The sequence below is a fragment of the Anoplolepis gracilipes genome, chromosome 6 (genome assembly GCF_047496725.1).
Source record: "Anoplolepis gracilipes chromosome 6, ASM4749672v1, whole genome shotgun sequence".
Taxonomy (NCBI): domain Eukaryota; kingdom Metazoa; phylum Arthropoda; class Insecta; order Hymenoptera; family Formicidae; genus Anoplolepis; species Anoplolepis gracilipes.
In genome coordinates this window covers 11,538,589-11,558,994 of record NC_132975.1, presented here as the reverse complement: position 1 = coordinate 11,558,994, position 20,406 = coordinate 11,538,589, and the positions used below count along the sequence as shown (strand labels likewise).

The window sequence follows — 20,406 nt, the reverse complement described above, 5'->3', positions numbered from 1 at the left end:
GCGCGGGCCGAGCTTCTTCGCTTCGCGCGTAAACGTCAATGCGAGATGCTACGTCGCATGTATGTACGTACTTACGTGCATACGTGCGTCCTTACGTACCTGTGTGTGCTCTTATCTCTCCGTCTTCCTGTACCTTTCCTGCACCGCGAAGATAGAGACGGCGAACTCTCGGGGTCTCGGGTTCGAGTACCTCATCTGCAGCCGGGCGCTATGTTGCATCGGACACCCCGTGTATTAACCCCTGTAGAGCCTTCCGTCGCTCTCAATCATGCATATACGTCATCTTTTTTGATTTATGATTGTGACTTGCCATCTAGATGCCATCGTATGCCATGGTGATCTGAAATTGATTCAAGAGTCAGAGATATTTCTTCTTGAATACATATCGATCAAATACTGTGTCTAATTTTTTTTTTTCCAGATTGCAATATTGTATTTCTCTTTCAATCGAATGTTGTTACTTTTACAATTAAAATCAATGCTAACTCTGCTAAAGATCGTGATAGAATGTATGTAATACCCATTATAATACCCGGAAATGTAGAAATAAAAATAATCAATTAAAAAATGAAAAATAATATACGCACATATAAGAAACACAGGAGATTGTAATCTACTCTACATCATAATAATTAATGATACCTTTTAAGCAAGAGGAAGTATGCTATTGCCTGTTTGCAGTTTACAAATCGTTAAGTATTATTAGTCTTCACAGTGACGTTTCTTAAATATTAGCCAGTATATATATCTATTATTAACTTGTTTTTTTCGCTCATTTTTTTCTCTGCCATTCTATTCTCGATTATAAAAAGTACAATATTATAATAACAGAGATTACCAGTGACAGCGAGGAAGTGCAAAATACGCATGTCGTATATACTTACTCGACTATGTACAGAAAAAGTTTGTTATTTTTACACCGTCGATCGGGTTTTTCCTGCGTGGGGGGAATGCTCGTTAACCTCTCCGGCATACTTGTACATCAACACGATGAGAAGAATCCGATAAATGCGAATATTACTACAAAAAAAATTAGTTGAATTAATAATTGATGAAAGTATATCAATATATATATATATATATATATATATATATATATATATATATAGAATAAAGATAGAACCTTAATAGCAGACATATTTAAAAAAATGTTTATAAGAGATCCATAGAATGTTAAAACATATTTTGCGTGTGCTGTGTTAGGGAAATAGATAAAAGACGTATGAATATGGATAAAAAATTAAGTTAAAAATTTTTGTAATTATTTTTTAATTATAATTAATTTACATAAATTACTAAGATCTCTCAATTATGTATTTTTCAAACTATATATATATATATATATAATTCAAAATATTTTCCCGTCATAAGTTCAAACTATTGAGAAATATCTCGATTAATATCAATAAAAATAAAAGCAGAGAAAAAATTCTCTCTTGGACACAATAAATTTTCTCCCCCAACTTCTGCTCCATTAAAAACAAATTTAAACATGAACCTGAGATATACATATATTACAGAAAATATATGTCCTCTAAAGACCGTTTACATCTAAAACAATAATTTTTCGAAAAAATTACCTTTTCTCTTTTATTAAAGTGGAATAAAAATATATCCTCTGCAATTGGAGAGCGAAGGAAGAATGACGAAGACGAAACTTTTGCGAGGGGAAATACGGAAGGAACATATCGTTAATTACATGATGCAATGTATATATACATTTGTTCGAACATTCAACACATATTCGACTTCAACCAATGGCGAACGTGCGCGAAACGACGAAGAGATCGACGCGCCACGCGCCAGCGCCACGCAACGATAGCGAATAGCGCTAGCGAATAGCGAACACTAGCCACTAGCCAACGACACGAGAACGAGACTCGAGTCCGAGATTCGAGACAGTCAACGATTTAGGGGACAATTGATTGTGCTGTTTATACGCCGTTATGGATTCCTTGGCGAATTACGCTAGCGACGGCGACAACAGTAACAATTCAGACGACGTGAAGGTGAGCAATCGCGAGGATATGTGACAGGCCGGATGGTCGGGGATTAGATCGTTCATCGCCGTTTAGGACGCTTCGAGTTGCAATGTATATCGTTCGAAATGGCTCCTTTTATGCGTATCTAATGAACGTTATTCCACACATAATTTACACGGCTATAAAAAGATTATTTATTTAGAAATATCATACTTTTATGAAAAAATACACATATTATTAAATGTGCAGTTGATCTTTTTTTTGGAGATATCAGATTATATAAATTCAAATTGAAATATAATTCAAGCGTGATATAATTGATTTTATTTCCCTAGATGCCAACTCAAGGACAGGAGGAAGCAAATAGAAGGGCTAGTGATGCCAATTACGACCCAGTACAAATGGACATGAGTGAGGTACAGTGAAAGCACACACCCTAATAATCCTTGATTTTTAGTTACTAAGTACGAAACATTTGGGCAATGCCTAAGAAGATACCGCAGTGACTTTATCGGTACTGTATGTACATGCAAAGTCTTAGGCGTGATATATAAGGGGGCTAATATCTGGTTTTGCAAGGTCATGTCAAGTTATCAAATTAATGTTGTCTATAGAAAACAAATGTTACTTATGTGCAGAGACAGAAGCACTATTTATATATTGGCAATATTTCTAATCAAATTATAATTTGGCATAAACTAGTTTGTCGCGATTAACTGAAAAATCAATGTATTTCTTAATCTATTTAAAGTCTGAATATAAGTAAGACAAGACCTTGGAACCTTACCAAACGCAGGATAATCAGGCTCTATCATTGACATAATTAAAATTTAAATGATAAGTAAATGGGAATAGTGCCATTTCGTGAGACAATATTAACACGTAGCTCTGTTGGTAATACATGATACAATATCTACGCATCTCGGCAAGGTCTATGCTGTGTGAGGGTCTTTCAAGACTACCCCAAGTCCTATTCAGAAGACAGAGGTGAGTAGAGGAAGCTGGAAGAAGGTAACACTAACAAAACATCAACCATCAAAGAAACCACATGTACAAGTATACTCGGGTGATAACTAACTGCAGAGACAGATTGATGTGAAGGGCCCTCATATTCCTCTCTCTTTTTTGTGACGTTTCATACATTGATTCCATTTTACCTATCTACCGGTAATTAACATACAATATATCATATATACATTATTTTTTATCAAATGTAGCGACATACTGATGTTTATGTGTCGTGCAATTTTTGTATCAAGTACAACCAAGGATGCAAGAAAGCTGAAAAAAATTTATAAAATTTTTATAGACAGAAATTCTTTAAATTTTGTACTTTTATATCCAGAACAAGAGTATTTTCGCCTTGTCTTTAAATATATATATTCTATAAATTTCTCTATTATACATATTATTTATTGTCAGAATATTCAACTTTGCGTGTATTAAAATTACATATCTTAAAATAACTTTTGTGGTAGGAATTAAGAGTTACTTCTTACCTAGTATAGACTATATGTAAAAGATTCATATATTAAAGTTGATAATTTTTCTTCTCTAGGAAAGCAACAACAACAACTCATCCAGAGAATCCAGTAGGGAACGCACGAACAGTCCTTCAGCAGCACAGTCTACTTTTGGCTCGAGAACGGAATCGTCTCGAGCCTTGCCTTCTCCTGCAGACCAGAGGTAGGCTGGTTTGCTAATTATATAATGCAAGTGCGCATTTATTAATATTAATGAATATAAATATAAATATAAAATTTGCTACAAAAAGAAAGCAGTAATTTTAGTACATCTTATTAAATTTATATACCTGTACATGTACAGAATAATAATACGCATCTGTGTGGTATACCCCTGCAGAACGTAATCATTTTACAGGCGAGCCGCCGCTCACGAGAATCACACGAGTTCGAAAGACGATCATAGGCGAGGAGACCGCAGCGATCGGAGTCGTCATACATCAGATAAGAGTCGACGAAGTTATGACGATCGAAGACAGCGTGACAGTAATAGTAGTCATAGAGATCGAAGTAGAGATCGTAAAAGTCGAGATGACGATAAGCGTAAAACTTCCCTCGGATCATCCAAGGACGAGAAAAGTGACGACCGAGAAAGGAGTGACAAAGATCATCATTATAGGGGGGACGACAGAAGGGATCGTAATCGTGACAGGAATGAAAGGGACAGGCGTAGGGATCGCAGCGACCGAGAGCGAGATCGGCGACACTCCAGGGATGATCGATCAAAGGATCGGCACCGAGACGAGCGCTCGAATTATCACAAGGAAAAGGATCGCACACGATCGAGGTCGCGATCGAGGGATCGCGCTCCACCGCCGCCTTTTAGAATGATGAGTTATAGGGAGGAGAAGGGACGGAACAAACTAGCCCAATTGGAGAAGCTCGGCATAGAGCTGAAACCGCCGGAAGGTAGTGGTGACTTGATGATATCCGGTGGTATGCAGAGCGAGCAGAATTATTATAATCCATTAGCAACGGCGACGCAGGGCAAATACGCAGAGCAGATCCAAAAGAGAAAGCTACTGTGGGCCAACAAGGTGATGATTATCAATAGCGATATTGTTAATCAGCATGTCCGACATATAATTCTACAATTATCTTTTTTCTACAGTCAAAGCAAGACGATGGTAAGAGTACCTCAACCGCAGCTTCTACCGCCAATACTTGGATGGGGACGACCTTTACACATGATCAGGACGGGAAACTGTCTGCCAAATTTAAGCGATTGATGGGTATTAAAGGTGATTTACCTAGCGCGCCTGCAGTAGAAGCTAAACCGGATATTCTGAAAAAACAGGAGGAAATGTTTAACAACATGGAACAACAATACGAAGTGGCTCGAGCTACCACTCATACTCAGCGTGGAGTAGGGTTGGGTTATGCTAGTGGTGGTTATCAGTTTCCACGATAAAATACACTGAAAACTTCACATCCTTATTGTTTAATTACATTCAATATAGATAGAGAGATATACGAAACACTAGTTATGTGCTCGACAGATTGTACCAAATCAAATCCTTTTAATTCTAAGTCTTTCCTTCAAGTCGTGGATAGCAAATCGCTTTGACCCGGCTTCAGAGTTCATTATGAATATGAATGCAATGAAATTATGTACTTGCGCGTTATAACATTACAAATAAATTTATTAAGATTATCTAAAAAATAAAATTTTGCGCTTATTTCTAATTATAAGAAAGACAGTTTCCTCTACAGTTATATTATATACATGATATAATAGCTTTGTGCCCTCTAAACAAGCTATCCTTGTTTAATTCGATTCTTAAGAGCCTATGAAAAATATAGACAGAATGATATAATAATGATTAGTAGAAGAGAAATTATAGCTGGCTATACAGTCTACGAGGGTTTAAAAGGGTTTGTTTTTTTTATTTTTTATTTCTGCATTGAATTGAACTGGTTGCATTTGTTCAGTTTATCTTTTTCTCAAATATAAATATAAACTTTATATTATATATATAATATAAATATAAACTAGTGCAATCATTTCAGTAAAGTGCAGAAATAAAAAGTAAATCCCAAGTCTATACTTTAAATATACGCGCGTAAATATGATACAATATGACTCTTACATCATGGCGTAATGCTTTGACTATACAAGTATATAGTCAAAGGCGTAGTGAGAATACGACAGCAGCGCGCTTGTAAAGCGGAAGTACACAGTAAGTCGGAGTTCGGAGCATCTAACGGTTCATATATACGCAGATGCGTGGATCGTGTTTATCAAGATGGCGTGTCGACGTTTGATTTGAATTTGTTCGTTAGCGATATTTCGAGACGTTTGTATGAAGCGAGGACTGACATCGTCAAATCTTGAAAAGGATTCCGAGGAGAGTGATTAATTAATCCTTATATGGTGTTCAATTAACGTTCCTTTGGAGAGAGAGACAACGCAAAATGGACAATTATATTAAAATAGAGAAAATCGGAGAAGGTGAGTGGTATGGAAAGACACATTGCCAAGTTGCTGCAACGTGTTTTACATCTGTTGGAGTAAATATACCGATCTCTTCTTAGTAGTGATTTAACTACATTATCTATTACATAATCATATTTTAACAATCTCATATCCTCTTTATTTCTCACATATTAGAGTATTATAAATTGTATACTTTGTGCACACATGTTATATCAAATATTTGTATATAATTAAATAAAAGTATACTTTTATTTAAAAAAATGGGAGCTAGTATAACATTATTTAATTATTTGCTAATACTTTTCCTACAAAATTATGGTTGATTTCAGTTATGTGTACATCTTCTAAGATGTTTTGTTTGTAAAGAGAGATTATAAACATGTGATAATATATTTCTAAATCTACCATTTTTCAGGTACTTATGGAGTAGTATATAAAGGAAAACACAAGAAGACTGGAGAAATTGTAGCCATGAAAAAAATTCGTTTAGAAAGTGACGATGAAGGAATACCGTCAACCGCTATTAGAGAAATTTCATTGCTCAAAGAATTAACTCACCCAAATGTTGTAAGCTTAATTGATGTATTAATGGAAGAATCAAGACTGTATCTTATTTTCGAATATCTCACTATGGATCTGAAAAAGTATATGGATACTTTAGGCAATAAACAATTAGAACCAGCTATAGTAAAATCATACTTATATCAGGTTTGTTTAATATAGAAAAATCTTATATATTGTTTCATAATAATGTCATAATATGTTCATACATACAGACTTTGTTAAATTAGTTGTAAATTATTTGAAAATTTTATCAAAATTTTTAATATTAAGTTTACTGTTCCTTATTTTAGATCACACGTGCAATTTTGTTTTGTCACAAACGTAGAATATTACATCGTGACTTGAAACCACAGAATTTATTGATTGACAAGACTGGAATTATCAAAGTAGCTGATTTTGGTTTAGGAAGGGCTTTTGGAATCCCAGTTAGAATATATACACACGAAGTTGTAACTCTGTGGTATAGAGCGCCCGAAATTCTTCTTGGTGCTACTAGATATTCATGTGCGATTGATATGTGGAGTATTGGATGTATTTTTGCAGAAATGGCGACTAAGAAGCCATTGTTTCAGGGAGACAGTGAGATTGATCAGCTCTTCAGAATATTCCGGTAAGTTTTGTGTATACATAATCATTATTATATTATACTTTTAATGATTATACAATTTATTTTAGAGTACTAAGAACACCTACAGAAGAGATATGGCCAGGTGTTACACAGTTATCGGATTACAAAGCGACATTCCCGAACTGGATGACGAATAATTTGGAATCGCAAGTAAATACATTGGATGCGGATGGGCTGGATCTTTTGCAAGCTATGCTTACATATGATCCTGTGTACAGAATATCTGCACGAGCAACGTTGCAACATGCTTACTTCAATGACTTGGATACATGCAAAATACCTGCAGCATAATATGGAAAAATTAGATTTTTAAAAAATCATCATTTATGTTTCCATACATTTATAATTATTACATTGCATGCATACAATTGTATTTACATTTTTAATCGTGTGACTACATGAAGAATGTCTCTTTTAAGATGTACTAAAAGTTAATTTATTTGAGTAAATGTTCTTCATTCTGTTTGATTACTTCAATGGTTGAAGTTTACATTTCTCTTTTGTATTAAAAACTATTCTATGTGCACAAATAGGTTTGACTTTTAATGGCTAAACTGCATAAATTCCATATCACAGAAATTCTATAAGTTACGACTAGAATATTTTATATTATATTACATTTAAATAAGTTTTTTTTATGCAGTATTCGGTTCACAATTTGTTTTAATTGATAATGCCGATTCCAGATATTTCTTATGTTTAAGGTTTTATTAATTCGTGTTTAATGAATATTAAATATTACATGTACTTTTACATTTAATTCGCTCTTATATTTAACTCACTTTTGCTGCATAATATGTATGTGATCCAGTCTTTTCTATCTAGTATCTTTTATAAAGCAATGGATTTTTTACATCACTGTATAGGTTTTACTCTACTGTATAGGTTTTAATAACTAAAAATCTGATTATCTTTGTGCCTTCTATATATCATATAATAAATTTAGAGTCATGCAAATCCATTGTTAATATAAGATTAGTAATTTGTAATTGGATTCCACTACATTCTGTACATGTGTGTGCCCGAAAGTTTATACATTAAGAATGTTTCCATTAATTAAGAAGATTGTAAATTTTCTACTTTATAAATAAATCATATTTTACTGGTAACAACTTTTTATGTAACAACAAAAATAACTTAGAATTATATTTTGTTTAATCATCTATTGCATATATGGTATATATTCGTAAAATTAGTTTTAAAACATTTAATGAGAGAAAGATAGGAAAAACCCTCATATATCTCGCAAACAAAGAATTATTAATTCCCAGAAGGCATTTAATATTGTCTTTTGTGTGTGTGGATGCGTCATCGTTTTCATTGACATAATTGAGAGACAGAGACAGAGACAGAGAGAGAGAGAGAGAGAGAGAAAGAGAAAGTGACGTTAATGATAATTTTGATTATTCCGAATTTTTTTTAGAGATGTATATGTTTACTGTGTCAATATAAGATAGTGAGTTTATCTTAAAAAAAGAAAAATCAATCGGTTCGACTGATTCGTGATTTACAGAAACAGCTATTGTACACATCTCCAACCTTGTCCGTATTATGTGTTTCGGTAAATGTGTGTGTGAGTTGTAATTGGTACGAGAGTGGGGCAACAGTCGCATAAAGTCTATTTCTCCATCGAGACTTCTGTTTATACTGTGTGAACGCAGAGAGACCGGCAGCAGCAACTCTGTACAGTGAGTACATTTTCGAGTTTGTAGCTCTAATATTTCTTCCTTTAACAAATTAATCTTATTTTTCATGTATAAACATTTTTTTAAAACTGAATTTATTTAAATTTGACGTAGTTTAGAGATCTCCCAAATATAAAGTTGCATGTTCGAATGACAAAGGACATTACTTATATTTTCCATATGATATAACCGAATCTCAAGAACATATCATTAATCAAAAATATGTATTAGTTTTTCTTTCACGAAATAGATTTTTTATCTGTATAAAAAAAAGAATTTTCTACGAGCAAATGGAAAAATATTAATCGAATTATATTCTCGCGGAGAATGCGTTAATATTTTCTATGACGCGAAATAAAAGGTCACACAGGTCAAGTCTAATCGTATATTCAGTTATTATCGCGGGTATTTATCATTGAATCTATCATTGTATCTTATATATAGAAGAAAAAATTAAATACATATAAGGCGCGTTCCGATATTCACTGCCAGTACTGAAAATCTATAATTTACGTTACGTATACTATAGATTTTCAGTACTGGCAGTGAATATCGGAACGCGCCTATAGTTACAATTTATTCAGAATCAGAAATTATTTAACGTTTTTGTTTTATGATGCATATTCAAGGCGAATGAATCATGCTTCAGCTATATAAAAAATCTGAGAAAAAAGAGAAACAAAAAGACCTACTTAAACGCGAGTTTAAAGAATGTTTCATACCGAGCGCATGCTTGCCTAGATTAGACAGTGGAAAAATGCATTACGTCATCATTTCCGTCAAAATCTTGCAATCGTATCGAAAATAACATCCAACTATATTGTTTATTATCTTATTAGATTACCATCTAATCGTACTTAGACTCGCATTATCTGATATTACATAAATAATTTTTTCCATATTGAATTACATTATAATAATATAACATACAGGATATTCATTTGAAAACTTTTCACCTTGTTTATTTTGTGACTGATTAAGTTTCGAAAAATATCGAAAGAGGTAAATTTTGTTTACAAAGAAGGCATAAGTACAATAAATGCAATAACATTGCTTAATTCCCTTCGTGGGAATAGCTACCCCTTCAAAAATCTTAAATAGCAATAGGAGTCAAGTGATATATTATTTAAAAAATTTTTTTATTTTCTTTACCTAACCGTTTGATTCTTTTTTAATTTCAGTAAATGTTTATACGTCCCCCTTGAAAACAAAATTGACCTCTTTTGATATTTTCCACAAAAATTAATCGGTCACAAAATAAACAGGCTAGAAAGTTTTCAAATAAATTCTGTATATATTTTTGTATTGATTAGAAAATTTTTAATACATTTTTAATAAATCTTAATGAATCGGATTTAATGAATAAATTTTAATCTGATGTTACTCAGTTTATAAATACACACTTATCCATTGATATAGATATACATTGGGAAAAATCCGATTCGTATATTAATCTTCTGCGAGAATTTAAATTGTTTAAATGTTGTGGATTATTAACTGTTGTTTTTTTCTAGAAGATGCAGTCCCTAATCTGCTTTTTGGTATTGGTGGGATGCCTCACTTTTGCTCAAGCTCACACGTATCATATGGGCGCCTGTCCCATCGTGGAACCTATGCAAGGTTTTCAGATGAACAGAGTAAGCAGAATAGTTTACATTTATTAAAGACAGATAGTGTGTTGTCTTATCATTATCAGTAATATAGATAAGAAATATTTCTATAACAAATTTGAAATATTAAAAATTTGTAAAGTATTTTATTTTGCGCATACTTCGTGAATATTATATATATCTTTGATTTATTATTTTCATAAAGCACAATCAATTTACTTTAGTAACAATCGGCTTGTTTAAAATTTTAGTTTTTAGGCCTGTGGTATGTCATCCAAAAAACGTCGACAGGTAGTAAGTGTATCACTTACAACTATACGCGAGGAGAAGAGCCAGGCGAGTATACAATAACGCAGGACTCCGATCATCTGATCCTAGGTAAGGCAATTAAAAATTAGCAAGAGTATTATGTAATTGATAAAGAAAAGAGACACGTCACCTTCTGTGAACAACTCATCGGGCCTTATCGAGAGTCATAAAAGCCCGTCAATGGGATAAATGTCTAACAAATGGGATGAATTATCCGTAATTGCATGATGCGTATGTGCAGGTCTTACACCATTAAAACATGAATACCATTATACTGGTGAACTGACTGTACCGGAACCTAGCACTCCAGGTCGTATGGAAGTTCGTTTTCCTCTTAGTAAGTGCCTTAAATGAGAAGTTACAATTAGAAGAACATAAATTAACATTATTTAATAATAAGTTTATAAAGCATTTTAGCTCTTTATATATTTCTTTATAATTTACAGTAAATAATTAATAAAAATTCAGTATATTACAAGATCCCTCTATATAAATATACGATTTCTATATATATATATATATATATATATATATATATATATAGTATAACGCGGGAGATAAAAAAGTTATGCTTTTCAAAATGAAAGCTATAGCTTCTTCCTCAATCTATTATAATGATAAGACATTAGGTAAATTGACGACAAATAGCTAATATGTTCTAATTTTGCGAAAAACGATTATGTGTTCTTCGTTAATAGTACCTATCCGAAGTCAAGTTTCCGTGTTGCGTAACTAAAACTTCTTGCGATTTAGATGTAGCCGGAAGCGCTTCCCATGTAGTGTTCATGACTGACTACGACACTTACGCTGGGATATTCACGTGCCAGAAGTTAGCGTTCGCCCATCGTCAAAGCGCTACAATTCTCTCGAGAACCCGGACGCTGGATCAATCGCAAGTGGACAAGATACGTCAGCGACTGAGTCAGTTTGGTGTCGATCCGTTTGATCTGAGCATTATCTCGCAATCTGGCTGTCCACACGGTAATAATACTGTAGACATCAATATCGATCCTAACACTTTTACCTCCGAAAATTTGGGCAACGTGGTGCGCAAAGCGGGAGAGAAGATCGGCGACGGTGTCCAGTGGGTCGCCCAAGCCGGAAGCCAAGTTTATCATAAGATTGCCAGAACGGAAGAGGATAGCGCAACTTCAACAGAGCGAAACAGCCGCGTGACCAACACTAGGAAGGATGAGAAATTGGACAATAACGACGTAGAGTGGATTCCCTAAAAAACAATTCGTTATCTCTTGTTGCGTTAATCGTGACCTCCACGCAATTAAATTTTTATATTACTTATTTTATGGATCTGAAATTTCCTTTTTGACGCATGTTAACTTTCTATCATTTTATTTAGAAATATAGATTACAAATAGAAATAAAACTGTATGATAAAAAAAGGTTTCATATGGTAATTTACTTGATTAATATATGATTATATATCATATATCATGAACCCGATTAATATATGATTATACATCATATATTAATATATGTATTATTAATATGTTTTGAAAATTATGTACAAAAGAAAAAATTTTTATATTCAATAAAACTAAAGAATGTATACATATTTATTGTTTTTTATATTTTATTATACCTAGAAATATATAAATGTGTGTAATTTATGTAATTAATTCTTATATCAATTTGTATATTATTAATATACAACCTTGTGTCACTTTGCTTGAAATTCATTATATTATAAAAGATGCATACATTATATTTATACTATAAAAAAAGTGATAATAATAATAAAGATATCTGTGTATTTTTAATAAGTTACGTCAGTAATTAAAAAAACTAAAAAATCATATAACAATATATTTACGTTATTCATATATAAATTTTTCAAAAAAAGGTTCAATTGATATTATAGAATAACTTTGGAATTTATAATAGAAGTCATTAGAATTTTCAATTTATAAAAGAAATCACATTTTTCTCTTCTTAATGAAATTACTTACGTACAAGGAAATTTCTTGTCGATACGTTTTCACGATATAGGTCTGGCAAAAACCAATTATCTCTCTCTTGTCAGATGCTCCACATAAACAGTGTCACACAATTTAAATTCTCCCCCAATGCGTGAGCATAACGCGACCGCATATATGCGTTTGTATATGCGCGACCGCGAATATTAATATCCTCTCACGTTTCATTCGAACTATCAGTCTGATAGTGACCGCTGAGGAGCGACAAGCAAATTTCGTGATTGCAAGCAGCACGCGTCGTCTTCCAAATTTTTAAGTGCGGTCGCATCATTTTGCAATAAGATAAAACATCTTAACAGCGAATTTTTCAATGTATGTACATACATTTATAATTAATGCATGAAAATATTAAAATACCTTTGTTTTTTAATTTTTTATCTTTACTAATATAATTTCTTATATTTATTCTTCGTGTTAAATTTTTCTATAATAGAAATAACTAATGTGTGATTTGATCTCTCGATGTGTATTCCGTTTTATTATTTTTATTTAGTAGATTGTCAAAACATACGAAATAAGATTTATGTGCATCTTTTTACATTTCAATAAATGCAACGAATTATTTCATTTACGTATATTATTGTTTAAATTTTAATTTCACTGTTATTGCTCTTTTATCGCGTTATTATTGATTAACTGATTGATACGACACGTTTTATTTTACATATCTTAATTTCAAAATATTATACAGACCGAATATTTTGCACAAAAATTCGAGGCTTATTATTAAAGAAAATTTTGTGAAATCTAAGTGATTTTTCTCACAGACGTGTTGTTATTGTCATAGTCAACAGGCTTTGACTATTTGTCTATTTCTGATATGGTAACGCTATTTCAACGAGCTATAGATATATCTATATTTGTTACGTTAAAACTATTTTATAATATTTTACTACATCTTTTACTACATTTGTTATCTTCAACCCCTTTGTCTATCGAAAATCTGTAAAATTAATCTTCAACGATAAGTTTTTTAAATAAAATCTAATCTAGTGATACCTTAACATTACCATATATCCCGCGCAAAATTACGTCTTTGCGATAAATGCAACTACACCCTCTTTACCACCCGTTCTTTACGCACTGCAGTGTATGTACGACTCGGTGGGGATGCGGGATAGGTGCGCAGTTTACACTTGCACTGACTTTGTGCATCCATGCCTTCTTCTTTCAGTCGTAATCGCGGATTTTTCAGTCTTAGAACTTTATCCTGGGCATCTTCGATTTCTGCTTTGTGAGATGTAAATTTCACAACAGTGCGCTCGAACTAATTCATCTTTGAGATTATATTTCGCATTTGAATTTCGCGAAAATATTAAAGCGCACCAATTTTTTTAGTTATAATAAATATTAAAAGGAAATGACTTTTCAAACTAAATTAACTTAACTTCAAGAAATCAAATGCATAATAAAACTACGTTCTTTTAGCTAATTCTAGGTGAGTAATTTAATAGAATTTTAGTTAAAAAAATATATGTACAAAAAATTAGAAAGTCGTGTAATAAATAATACTCTTTCTCGATATTTTCGTAAAAGTTAATTAATACAGATTAATTGAGTTGAAAAATACTGATGAAAGCGGAATATATATTATTATAGTGTATAAAAAAGCATCAGTTTCTATTTTATAGCACTATTTATAAAAAAAATTGAAGGAATTTTCCAAATTTAAATCCCAGAGAGATTAAAGATTAAGTAATACTTTAAATTACCTGCAATGCCTCGAAGCATATCTTTCGTAAGGAGCGACGATTTCTCCAGACATTATTGGATGGACGCGATGTTTTATTACTACTATCGTTGCTGTAGCAATAACACGCATGTTGTGTGATCTTGAGCATTTTTTTCGATAGATAGATTTGTATTTCCTTTTTTATTCACATCTTGTAGTCTCGTTAGGTCTGGAAATCATAAAAAATATTGCGTAATTGTATAATTTTAATCAAAAATAATAATATATATTATTCAAAAATAAAAATATAGATACAATAAGCATACATAAAAAATGGAATAAAATATATACAGAGTGTCCTATTTTATTTTATACAGTCAAATATTTGGAAATTACGAGATTTTAGAAAAAAATGTTTGAGACAAAAGTTGTTTGGCACGAAGAGGGACATAAGATGATGTCATAGTTTGATCTTGGATAGTTGAAAATCACATGAAGGTCATCTTTAATTTCTTAAATGAAAATTCTGATTTTTCGTTACATATTCTTATAGCTTACCTTGACAGTTTTTCAAAACACTATAACAAAGTATTTTTTTATTAAGTATGTTTCGAGTTATAAGGCTTAAAACTTACAGTATTGCCGGCATTATTGCTCAACATATACCACGTGGAGAGGTTGCAAGGTCAAATTTACATTTCTGTTGCATTTTCTGTGTATGTGTATATGCACAAGTACAACAAAAGTATAAATTCGACCATGCAACTTCCACACGCTACACTTTAGGTAATGTTAATGCCGACGGTATTGTTACTTTCAAGTCGTATAACTTGAAAAATATTTAATAAAAAAATGCTTCGTTATAACGTTTTGAAAAGCTCTCGAGATAAACTATAACAATATTAATAGAAAATGAGGATTTTCATTTAAGAAATTGAAGGACCTTCACATGATCTTCAACAACTATCCAAGATCAAATCAATGACATCTTATGTCCCTCTTCGAGCCAAATAACTTTTGTTTTAAAATTTTTATCGAAAACTGCGTGATTTCTAGATATTTGACTGTATAAAATAAAATAGAACACACTACTTATATACAAATACACATATACACAAAATATTTATATATATTTTTTTTAATTTTCTGCTTTGTATCTCGATTGCCTTTGTTATCATGTGTATGTCTCTGTCGAACTGATTCGATAATAATCGCGATTAGCAATAAACAAACCATCAGCACACGCTATAGATGCGACACAGAATTGTCCAGACTGCGTTCAATTATAAAGAACTATTTCGCTGACATACATCGGCGCGCAGGTTCAAGAGACAAGTTCGACAATCCTAGTTGACCTACATCATCGATTATGCAAGTTATATTGGAAAACACAGAAGTCGATAATGTATACATATACATTTTATGTCTAATTCTATAATCAATTTTTGTTACGAAAAATTTTTCTCGATAAAAATAAAAAATAATAATTTTAATTTTTTTTATAAAAAAAATTTACTTTTTTAAATGAATGTAATAGTTAGAAAAATTTTTTTTTTAAAGAAAACAATTTCCTACTATTATTGATATCCATAATGTACGAGATCCATATATTTCAAATAATTTTGTGGAATTTGTGATAGAAAATAATCGATTTATGTCGTTTAAAATTTCATGTTGTAACATGCTATTTTCGATTTCGACAGTTTGTTGCTCTATCTGTGACCATTGCATAATCGACTATAGTGTATTGCATCATATCAGAATGAGAAAGATTTTGTCCGCACACACATACACTATTTTATATAAAAATCACAAAAGACAATAAATTATTTAATTATATTACACACAAATTAGGATTATTAGTACTTCGTATTTTTATATGAAAACTAAAGAAAATTAATACGCCTATGATTTGAGAGATGTTAAAAGATGTAAATCTATATTATTGAGATGTGTATATGCGATGTTGTGCGCAAAAAATTTGCTCGTATTATTTTGCATTTTTTTCATCGAGCCAGACATGAACGCAGAATGAATGGATAAACAGTTTTGATGACTTGATTATAGTGATTTGCGATGAGTAATGACCGGTAAAATATACTAGGTCAGTCGTCCAGACCGCGTGAATTGGTTGTGGGGCAATCGGCATCCCTCGGCGGCACAGGTTCAAGAGACAAGTTCGTCAATAGACCTCGTTGACCTACATCGTTGTTACACGCGTATTCTCTTTCGGGGCGCGCACTCTCGTTTTCATGATCGGTCTGAATTAAAACGACCCAAACCAAGTCGAGGTCACAGACTGGTTCGATTCTCAGAATTGAATGTATCCGCCGAGGACTTAACCGCTTGCCCGGCACCCGGCAATTTTGTGCTTTAATAAATGTCATGAAGATACCTGCAACATAGGACATTTTGGTCGACTTAAAAAATTGTATACTTCGTAACTCTTTACATTTCGTAATAGTGAATAGCATTGCGATAAATGGACAATTCGCATCTACCTGTTAAATCCTTTCGCTGCGAAGAGCCGCACAATAGCTTACCGAAAACATATTCTTTGCGTATGAAAAGCTATTTGCTAAAAATTTTTGTTAAATACATAGAGATAGTACAGGAATTCACTAAACAAAATCATTGGACAATTTCTTAATCGATTTATGATAATTTGCACAAATATGTTAATTTACATTTATCCAATAAAGTTTTACTATACCAATGCTTTTCATTTTATTCTGTCACGAAGAAGTTGAATTATAATAGTAAATAGGATCGAAGAGTGCCATTTAAAATAGCGGTCAAGTATCATCTTAATCGGAATCTGATGTTTGGCTACTTACAAATGAACTTCTTACTTTTTTTTTTCTTAAAAGCCGCTCGTGAGTTGAAATTTCGCAGATGGGGACACTCGAAAAGAAGGTCGATCACTGAATAACCTTTGCATGTTTTTTTTTACTTACGACGGCGGCATACAAAAACCTCTGCCAAAATATTCGGCAGTCATTTCTTACAACTTGTTTCGCATGGTTCCATCATTTCTTACCGTTTACAGATGTTCTATATCGTTATACTATTCAGCATTCTGTCGATCCTCTGGGTCCAGAAGATCGAAGCGAGCGTACTAGTTGCCGATCCTACCATGTCCAGGATGGTAGAGCTAAACGCCGACGCACCCTTTTGCGCTGTTTACGAAGACCGCGGAATCATCCAGAGAATGGTACTCGGTGCAGATCCCAGGAAGGTTCGACAAATTTCCAGCAATCTCGTCGCAGACCTTGAAGAGACCTGTAAGGCTTCGCGAGACAAAGGAAAGGCAAGACATTATTTGTTTGAGAAAAAATAAATGTGTCAAATTATTATATAATTCCTTTTCTTTCTTTTAAGTACATCTTTTTACTTTTAAAAAATGTTTTATTTCATTTATGATTACCATTTATCTCTCCAAATTTGTCTTCAAAAAATAATTATGTTTTTTGCAGAATCAACCTCCTGGCGGTGGTTTAATATATCCGGGTACTAAATGGTGCGGACCAGGCAACGTGACAATTGGCTACCATGATTTGGGTCAACATTCGGCTGAGGACGCTTGTTGCAGGGAACATGATCATTGCCCGGTCACGATATCGCCGCGACAATGTATACATGGTATATGCAATAATTCACCATTTACTCGCTCACATTGCGATTGCGACGCCAAATTCCGCAGATGTTTACAAAATCTTAATACTGAAGTGGCCAATACCCTCGGCGCATTATTCTTCAACGTTATTCAGGTCATCTGCTTCAAAGAGAGACGACCGTGTTCAGAATGGCAAAGGTATATATTTTATATAAAAGAATAGTGTTCAAAATTTTTTACTATCTATCATCTATATATATATATATATATATATATATATATATATATATATTTCCATTTTACACAAACATAAATATTTCGTTTAGATATATGTAATAAATAACAGTTAATAAAATTTTTTATTACATGTATAAATTTTATTATTGGCCAATTATAAAAAAGAAACAAATTTATATTTTATTTTTATATTACATTTTATATTTTTATTACATAGAACGGATTTTATCCTTCTTTTAATTAAAAAATATTACCTTAATGTGTTTTTGATTTATAATGTAGAATCGCGTTTTAGTTGCGATTTACAATGGGAGAAGTCTCTAATCTATTTCCCAAACGAATCATCCGAGAGTAGAGGATTCCGAAGATCGCTGTTAATAACCTTCTCCTCTGTACTTAAGGATTTAAGGCAGAGAAATTTTCCTTAAGATGTCACGTCATTTATTCGAGGAGATCTCGAAATATAAAAAGGACTTCGTGCCGTAAATGTTTTTTTATTTTTTCAGCATTTAATACTGGTTTTTCCACATTTAATGGTGATGGTTCTGCACATCATAATTCTCAATATTTATCTAACAATTTTAATTCCTTGGTGTCCAGTTGTTCTACACACAAAATAATACAAAAACTAACAATTTTAATGCTTTGGTGAAGGTTTTCTTATCTTATAACAGCCAATCTTATATAAATCTCTCTAACAAATTATTTTGTCGTTGAGGTTTGATTTGATTGATTGACAAAATTTGTTACAGAAATGGCTATGCAGAGGCTGTATCCAATCATTTGTGCTCACAATACAAGTTTCGACCTAGTGATAAATATGTGCCCTTGATGCCTTTAAATATGAACAAGTGAATTTAGAAGCAATAAAAGGATAACCCTAGAAATGATAGAATGGCCTAAATAGAGGACCAATAATCCAGTATGTGATAACAGTATGACGACAACATTCTTTATTGCATATCAAATTGCCGTCCTTACTATTACACATTAATATGTAGGTCAAATAATACATACCATTTCTTAGAAATTAAGTTATGTCAATCCTTTTATAGTAGTGCAACATGTTATATTGTTTGGAGCTTATGGGGGACTAATATCTTTTAAATTTATCTTGCTGTACATATTTACTACATCTCATTCCAATGATTATAGCTTTATTATTAAGAGTTTGGCTATCTGTAAAAAAAATATTTTACTATACTTAATTGAGTCTGTTTTATGTTATACAATAGAATTTTCTATAAATATTATGAAGATATCATAGGGAAAAAAGGTGCTCATAATATTTTTTTAGCAATAATGTGACATATTAATTTTATTCTTTTTTGAGAGTAGCAAGTATATTTTATTTGAATATTTGAGTTGGCATTAGTTATATATTGTACTGTTATTTTTATTGTAATGTTATTTTTATGTATATCTGTCAAAAGTATATACTATAATTATTTGTTTTACTTTAATTACACTGAATTCTAATCTGGCAGAATAAAAATATTCTTCTAATTATATTAATAGGTAACAAATATTTTTATCTATCTGCTAAATTAGCTATTTTAAAATATATAAAGAATATATGCGCTATTTTAAAACATTATATTCACATAATACAGATAATTGTACATATAACGGAAATAATGATTTTTTAAATAACTGATTGACAGATTTCTACATGCAGTATTAATTTATATAGTAGAAATAAAGTGATATATCTCTCAATATATGTTACTAATATAATGAGTCCCAATAAGTATTTATTTTTCATAAAGTATTAAACATATATTTACCTTTAAGATTCAGACATAAGTTGTAAAGACAAAAAAGAAAATTTGCTATATGTAAAAATATATATATATATATATATATATATTTAGTTAAAAAAACCAACTTTTTATTTTTTAATCCTCCATTGAAAATTTGATACTTTGTATATTTTTTATGTTATACTTACTCATGACTCTCGATTTCAATAGTATATATGTTGTTATTCTCGTGTGATATGATTATATTTTATTAAAGAAGAAGAAAGATCGGATGAATTGTGATGTTGTATTTCATATATAAGGAAAATTGACTCGCATCTCACATTATTGTTGTTATTCTTGTAAACGGCCGCCATCAAATGTCTGTATCGTTTGCTTTCCAAGTT

At 31.8% G+C, this 20,406-nt stretch overlaps 4 protein-coding genes and 3 long non-coding RNA genes across 13 annotated transcripts; 4 read left to right on the top strand and 3 right to left on the bottom strand.

Annotated features, from left to right (window-relative positions):
* Positions 1-201: 201 nt before the first annotated feature.
* Positions 202-1,829, bottom strand: LOC140667155 (uncharacterized). The gene is made up of 3 exons (XR_012046960.1): positions 1,581-1,829; positions 885-1,020; positions 202-340 (listed from the first exon to the last, which is right to left on the bottom strand). It is a non-coding gene; the product is annotated as an uncharacterized lncRNA (long non-coding RNA).
* Positions 1,830-1,831: 2 nt separating this feature from the next.
* On the top strand, positions 1,832-5,173 carry LOC140667150 (uncharacterized). Its single transcript, XM_072894875.1, has 5 exons — positions 1,832-2,009; positions 2,318-2,398; positions 3,541-3,668; positions 3,864-4,542; positions 4,617-5,173. Exons 1-5 carry the CDS (start codon positions 1,947-1,949, stop codon positions 4,914-4,916), a joined length of 1,251 nt encoding a protein of 416 aa, XP_072750976.1. The 5' UTR covers positions 1,832-1,946; the 3' UTR covers positions 4,917-5,173.
* A 549-nt stretch (positions 5,174-5,722) lies between these two features.
* On the top strand, positions 5,723-8,246 carry Cdk1 (Cyclin-dependent kinase 1). Its single transcript, XM_072894280.1, has 4 exons — positions 5,723-5,957; positions 6,358-6,650; positions 6,797-7,116; positions 7,182-8,246. The coding sequence occupies exons 1-4, from the start codon at positions 5,921-5,923 to the stop codon at positions 7,423-7,425; spliced, it is 894 nt and encodes a 297-aa protein (XP_072750381.1). The 5' UTR covers positions 5,723-5,920; the 3' UTR covers positions 7,426-8,246.
* A 460-nt stretch (positions 8,247-8,706) lies between these two features.
* Positions 8,707-12,311, top strand: LOC140666760 (apolipoprotein D). 2 transcript variants are annotated; one of them, XM_072894281.1, is made up of 5 exons: positions 8,707-8,822; positions 10,334-10,456; positions 10,681-10,807; positions 10,980-11,075; positions 11,492-12,311. In XM_072894281.1, exons 2-5 carry the CDS (start codon positions 10,337-10,339, stop codon positions 11,968-11,970), a joined length of 822 nt encoding a protein of 273 aa, XP_072750382.1. In that variant the 5' UTR covers positions 8,707-8,822; positions 10,334-10,336; the 3' UTR covers positions 11,971-12,311. The 2 variants fall into 2 exon arrangements, with proteins under 2 accessions (XP_072750382.1, XP_072750383.1); XM_072894282.1 differs by having other exon boundaries at positions 8,721-8,822; positions 10,337-10,456.
* Positions 12,312-12,751: 440 nt separating this feature from the next.
* Positions 12,752-19,281, top strand: LOC140666562 (phospholipase A2 isozymes PA3A/PA3B/PA5). 4 transcript variants are annotated; one of them, XM_072893878.1, is made up of 4 exons: positions 12,752-13,044; positions 17,454-17,714; positions 17,881-18,218; positions 18,553-18,685. In XM_072893878.1, the coding sequence occupies exons 2-4, from the start codon at positions 17,454-17,456 to the stop codon at positions 18,683-18,685; spliced, it is 732 nt and encodes a 243-aa protein (XP_072749979.1). In that variant the 5' UTR covers positions 12,752-13,044. The 4 variants fall into 4 exon arrangements, with proteins under 4 accessions (XP_072749979.1, XP_072749980.1, XP_072749976.1 ...); XM_072893879.1 differs by lacking the exon at positions 12,752-13,044 and adding an exon at positions 13,957-14,170; XM_072893875.1 differs by lacking the exon at positions 12,752-13,044 and adding an exon at positions 15,194-15,809.
* On the bottom strand, positions 13,829-17,952 carry LOC140666563 (uncharacterized). Of its 3 annotated transcripts, none has more exons than XR_012046787.1 (5): positions 17,832-17,952; positions 17,445-17,694; positions 16,493-16,799; positions 14,445-14,633; positions 13,829-13,959 (listed from the first exon to the last, which is right to left on the bottom strand). It is a non-coding gene; the product is annotated as an uncharacterized lncRNA (long non-coding RNA). The 3 variants fall into 3 exon arrangements; XR_012046785.1 differs by having other exon boundaries at positions 13,833-13,962; XR_012046786.1 differs by lacking the exon at positions 16,493-16,799 and having other exon boundaries at positions 13,833-13,962.
* LOC140666564 (uncharacterized) lies at positions 18,733-20,336 on the bottom strand. The gene is made up of 3 exons (XR_012046788.1): positions 20,209-20,336; positions 19,275-19,436; positions 18,733-18,862 (listed from the first exon to the last, which is right to left on the bottom strand). It is a non-coding gene; the product is annotated as an uncharacterized lncRNA (long non-coding RNA).
* Between the last annotated feature and the right edge of the window lie 70 nt (positions 20,337-20,406).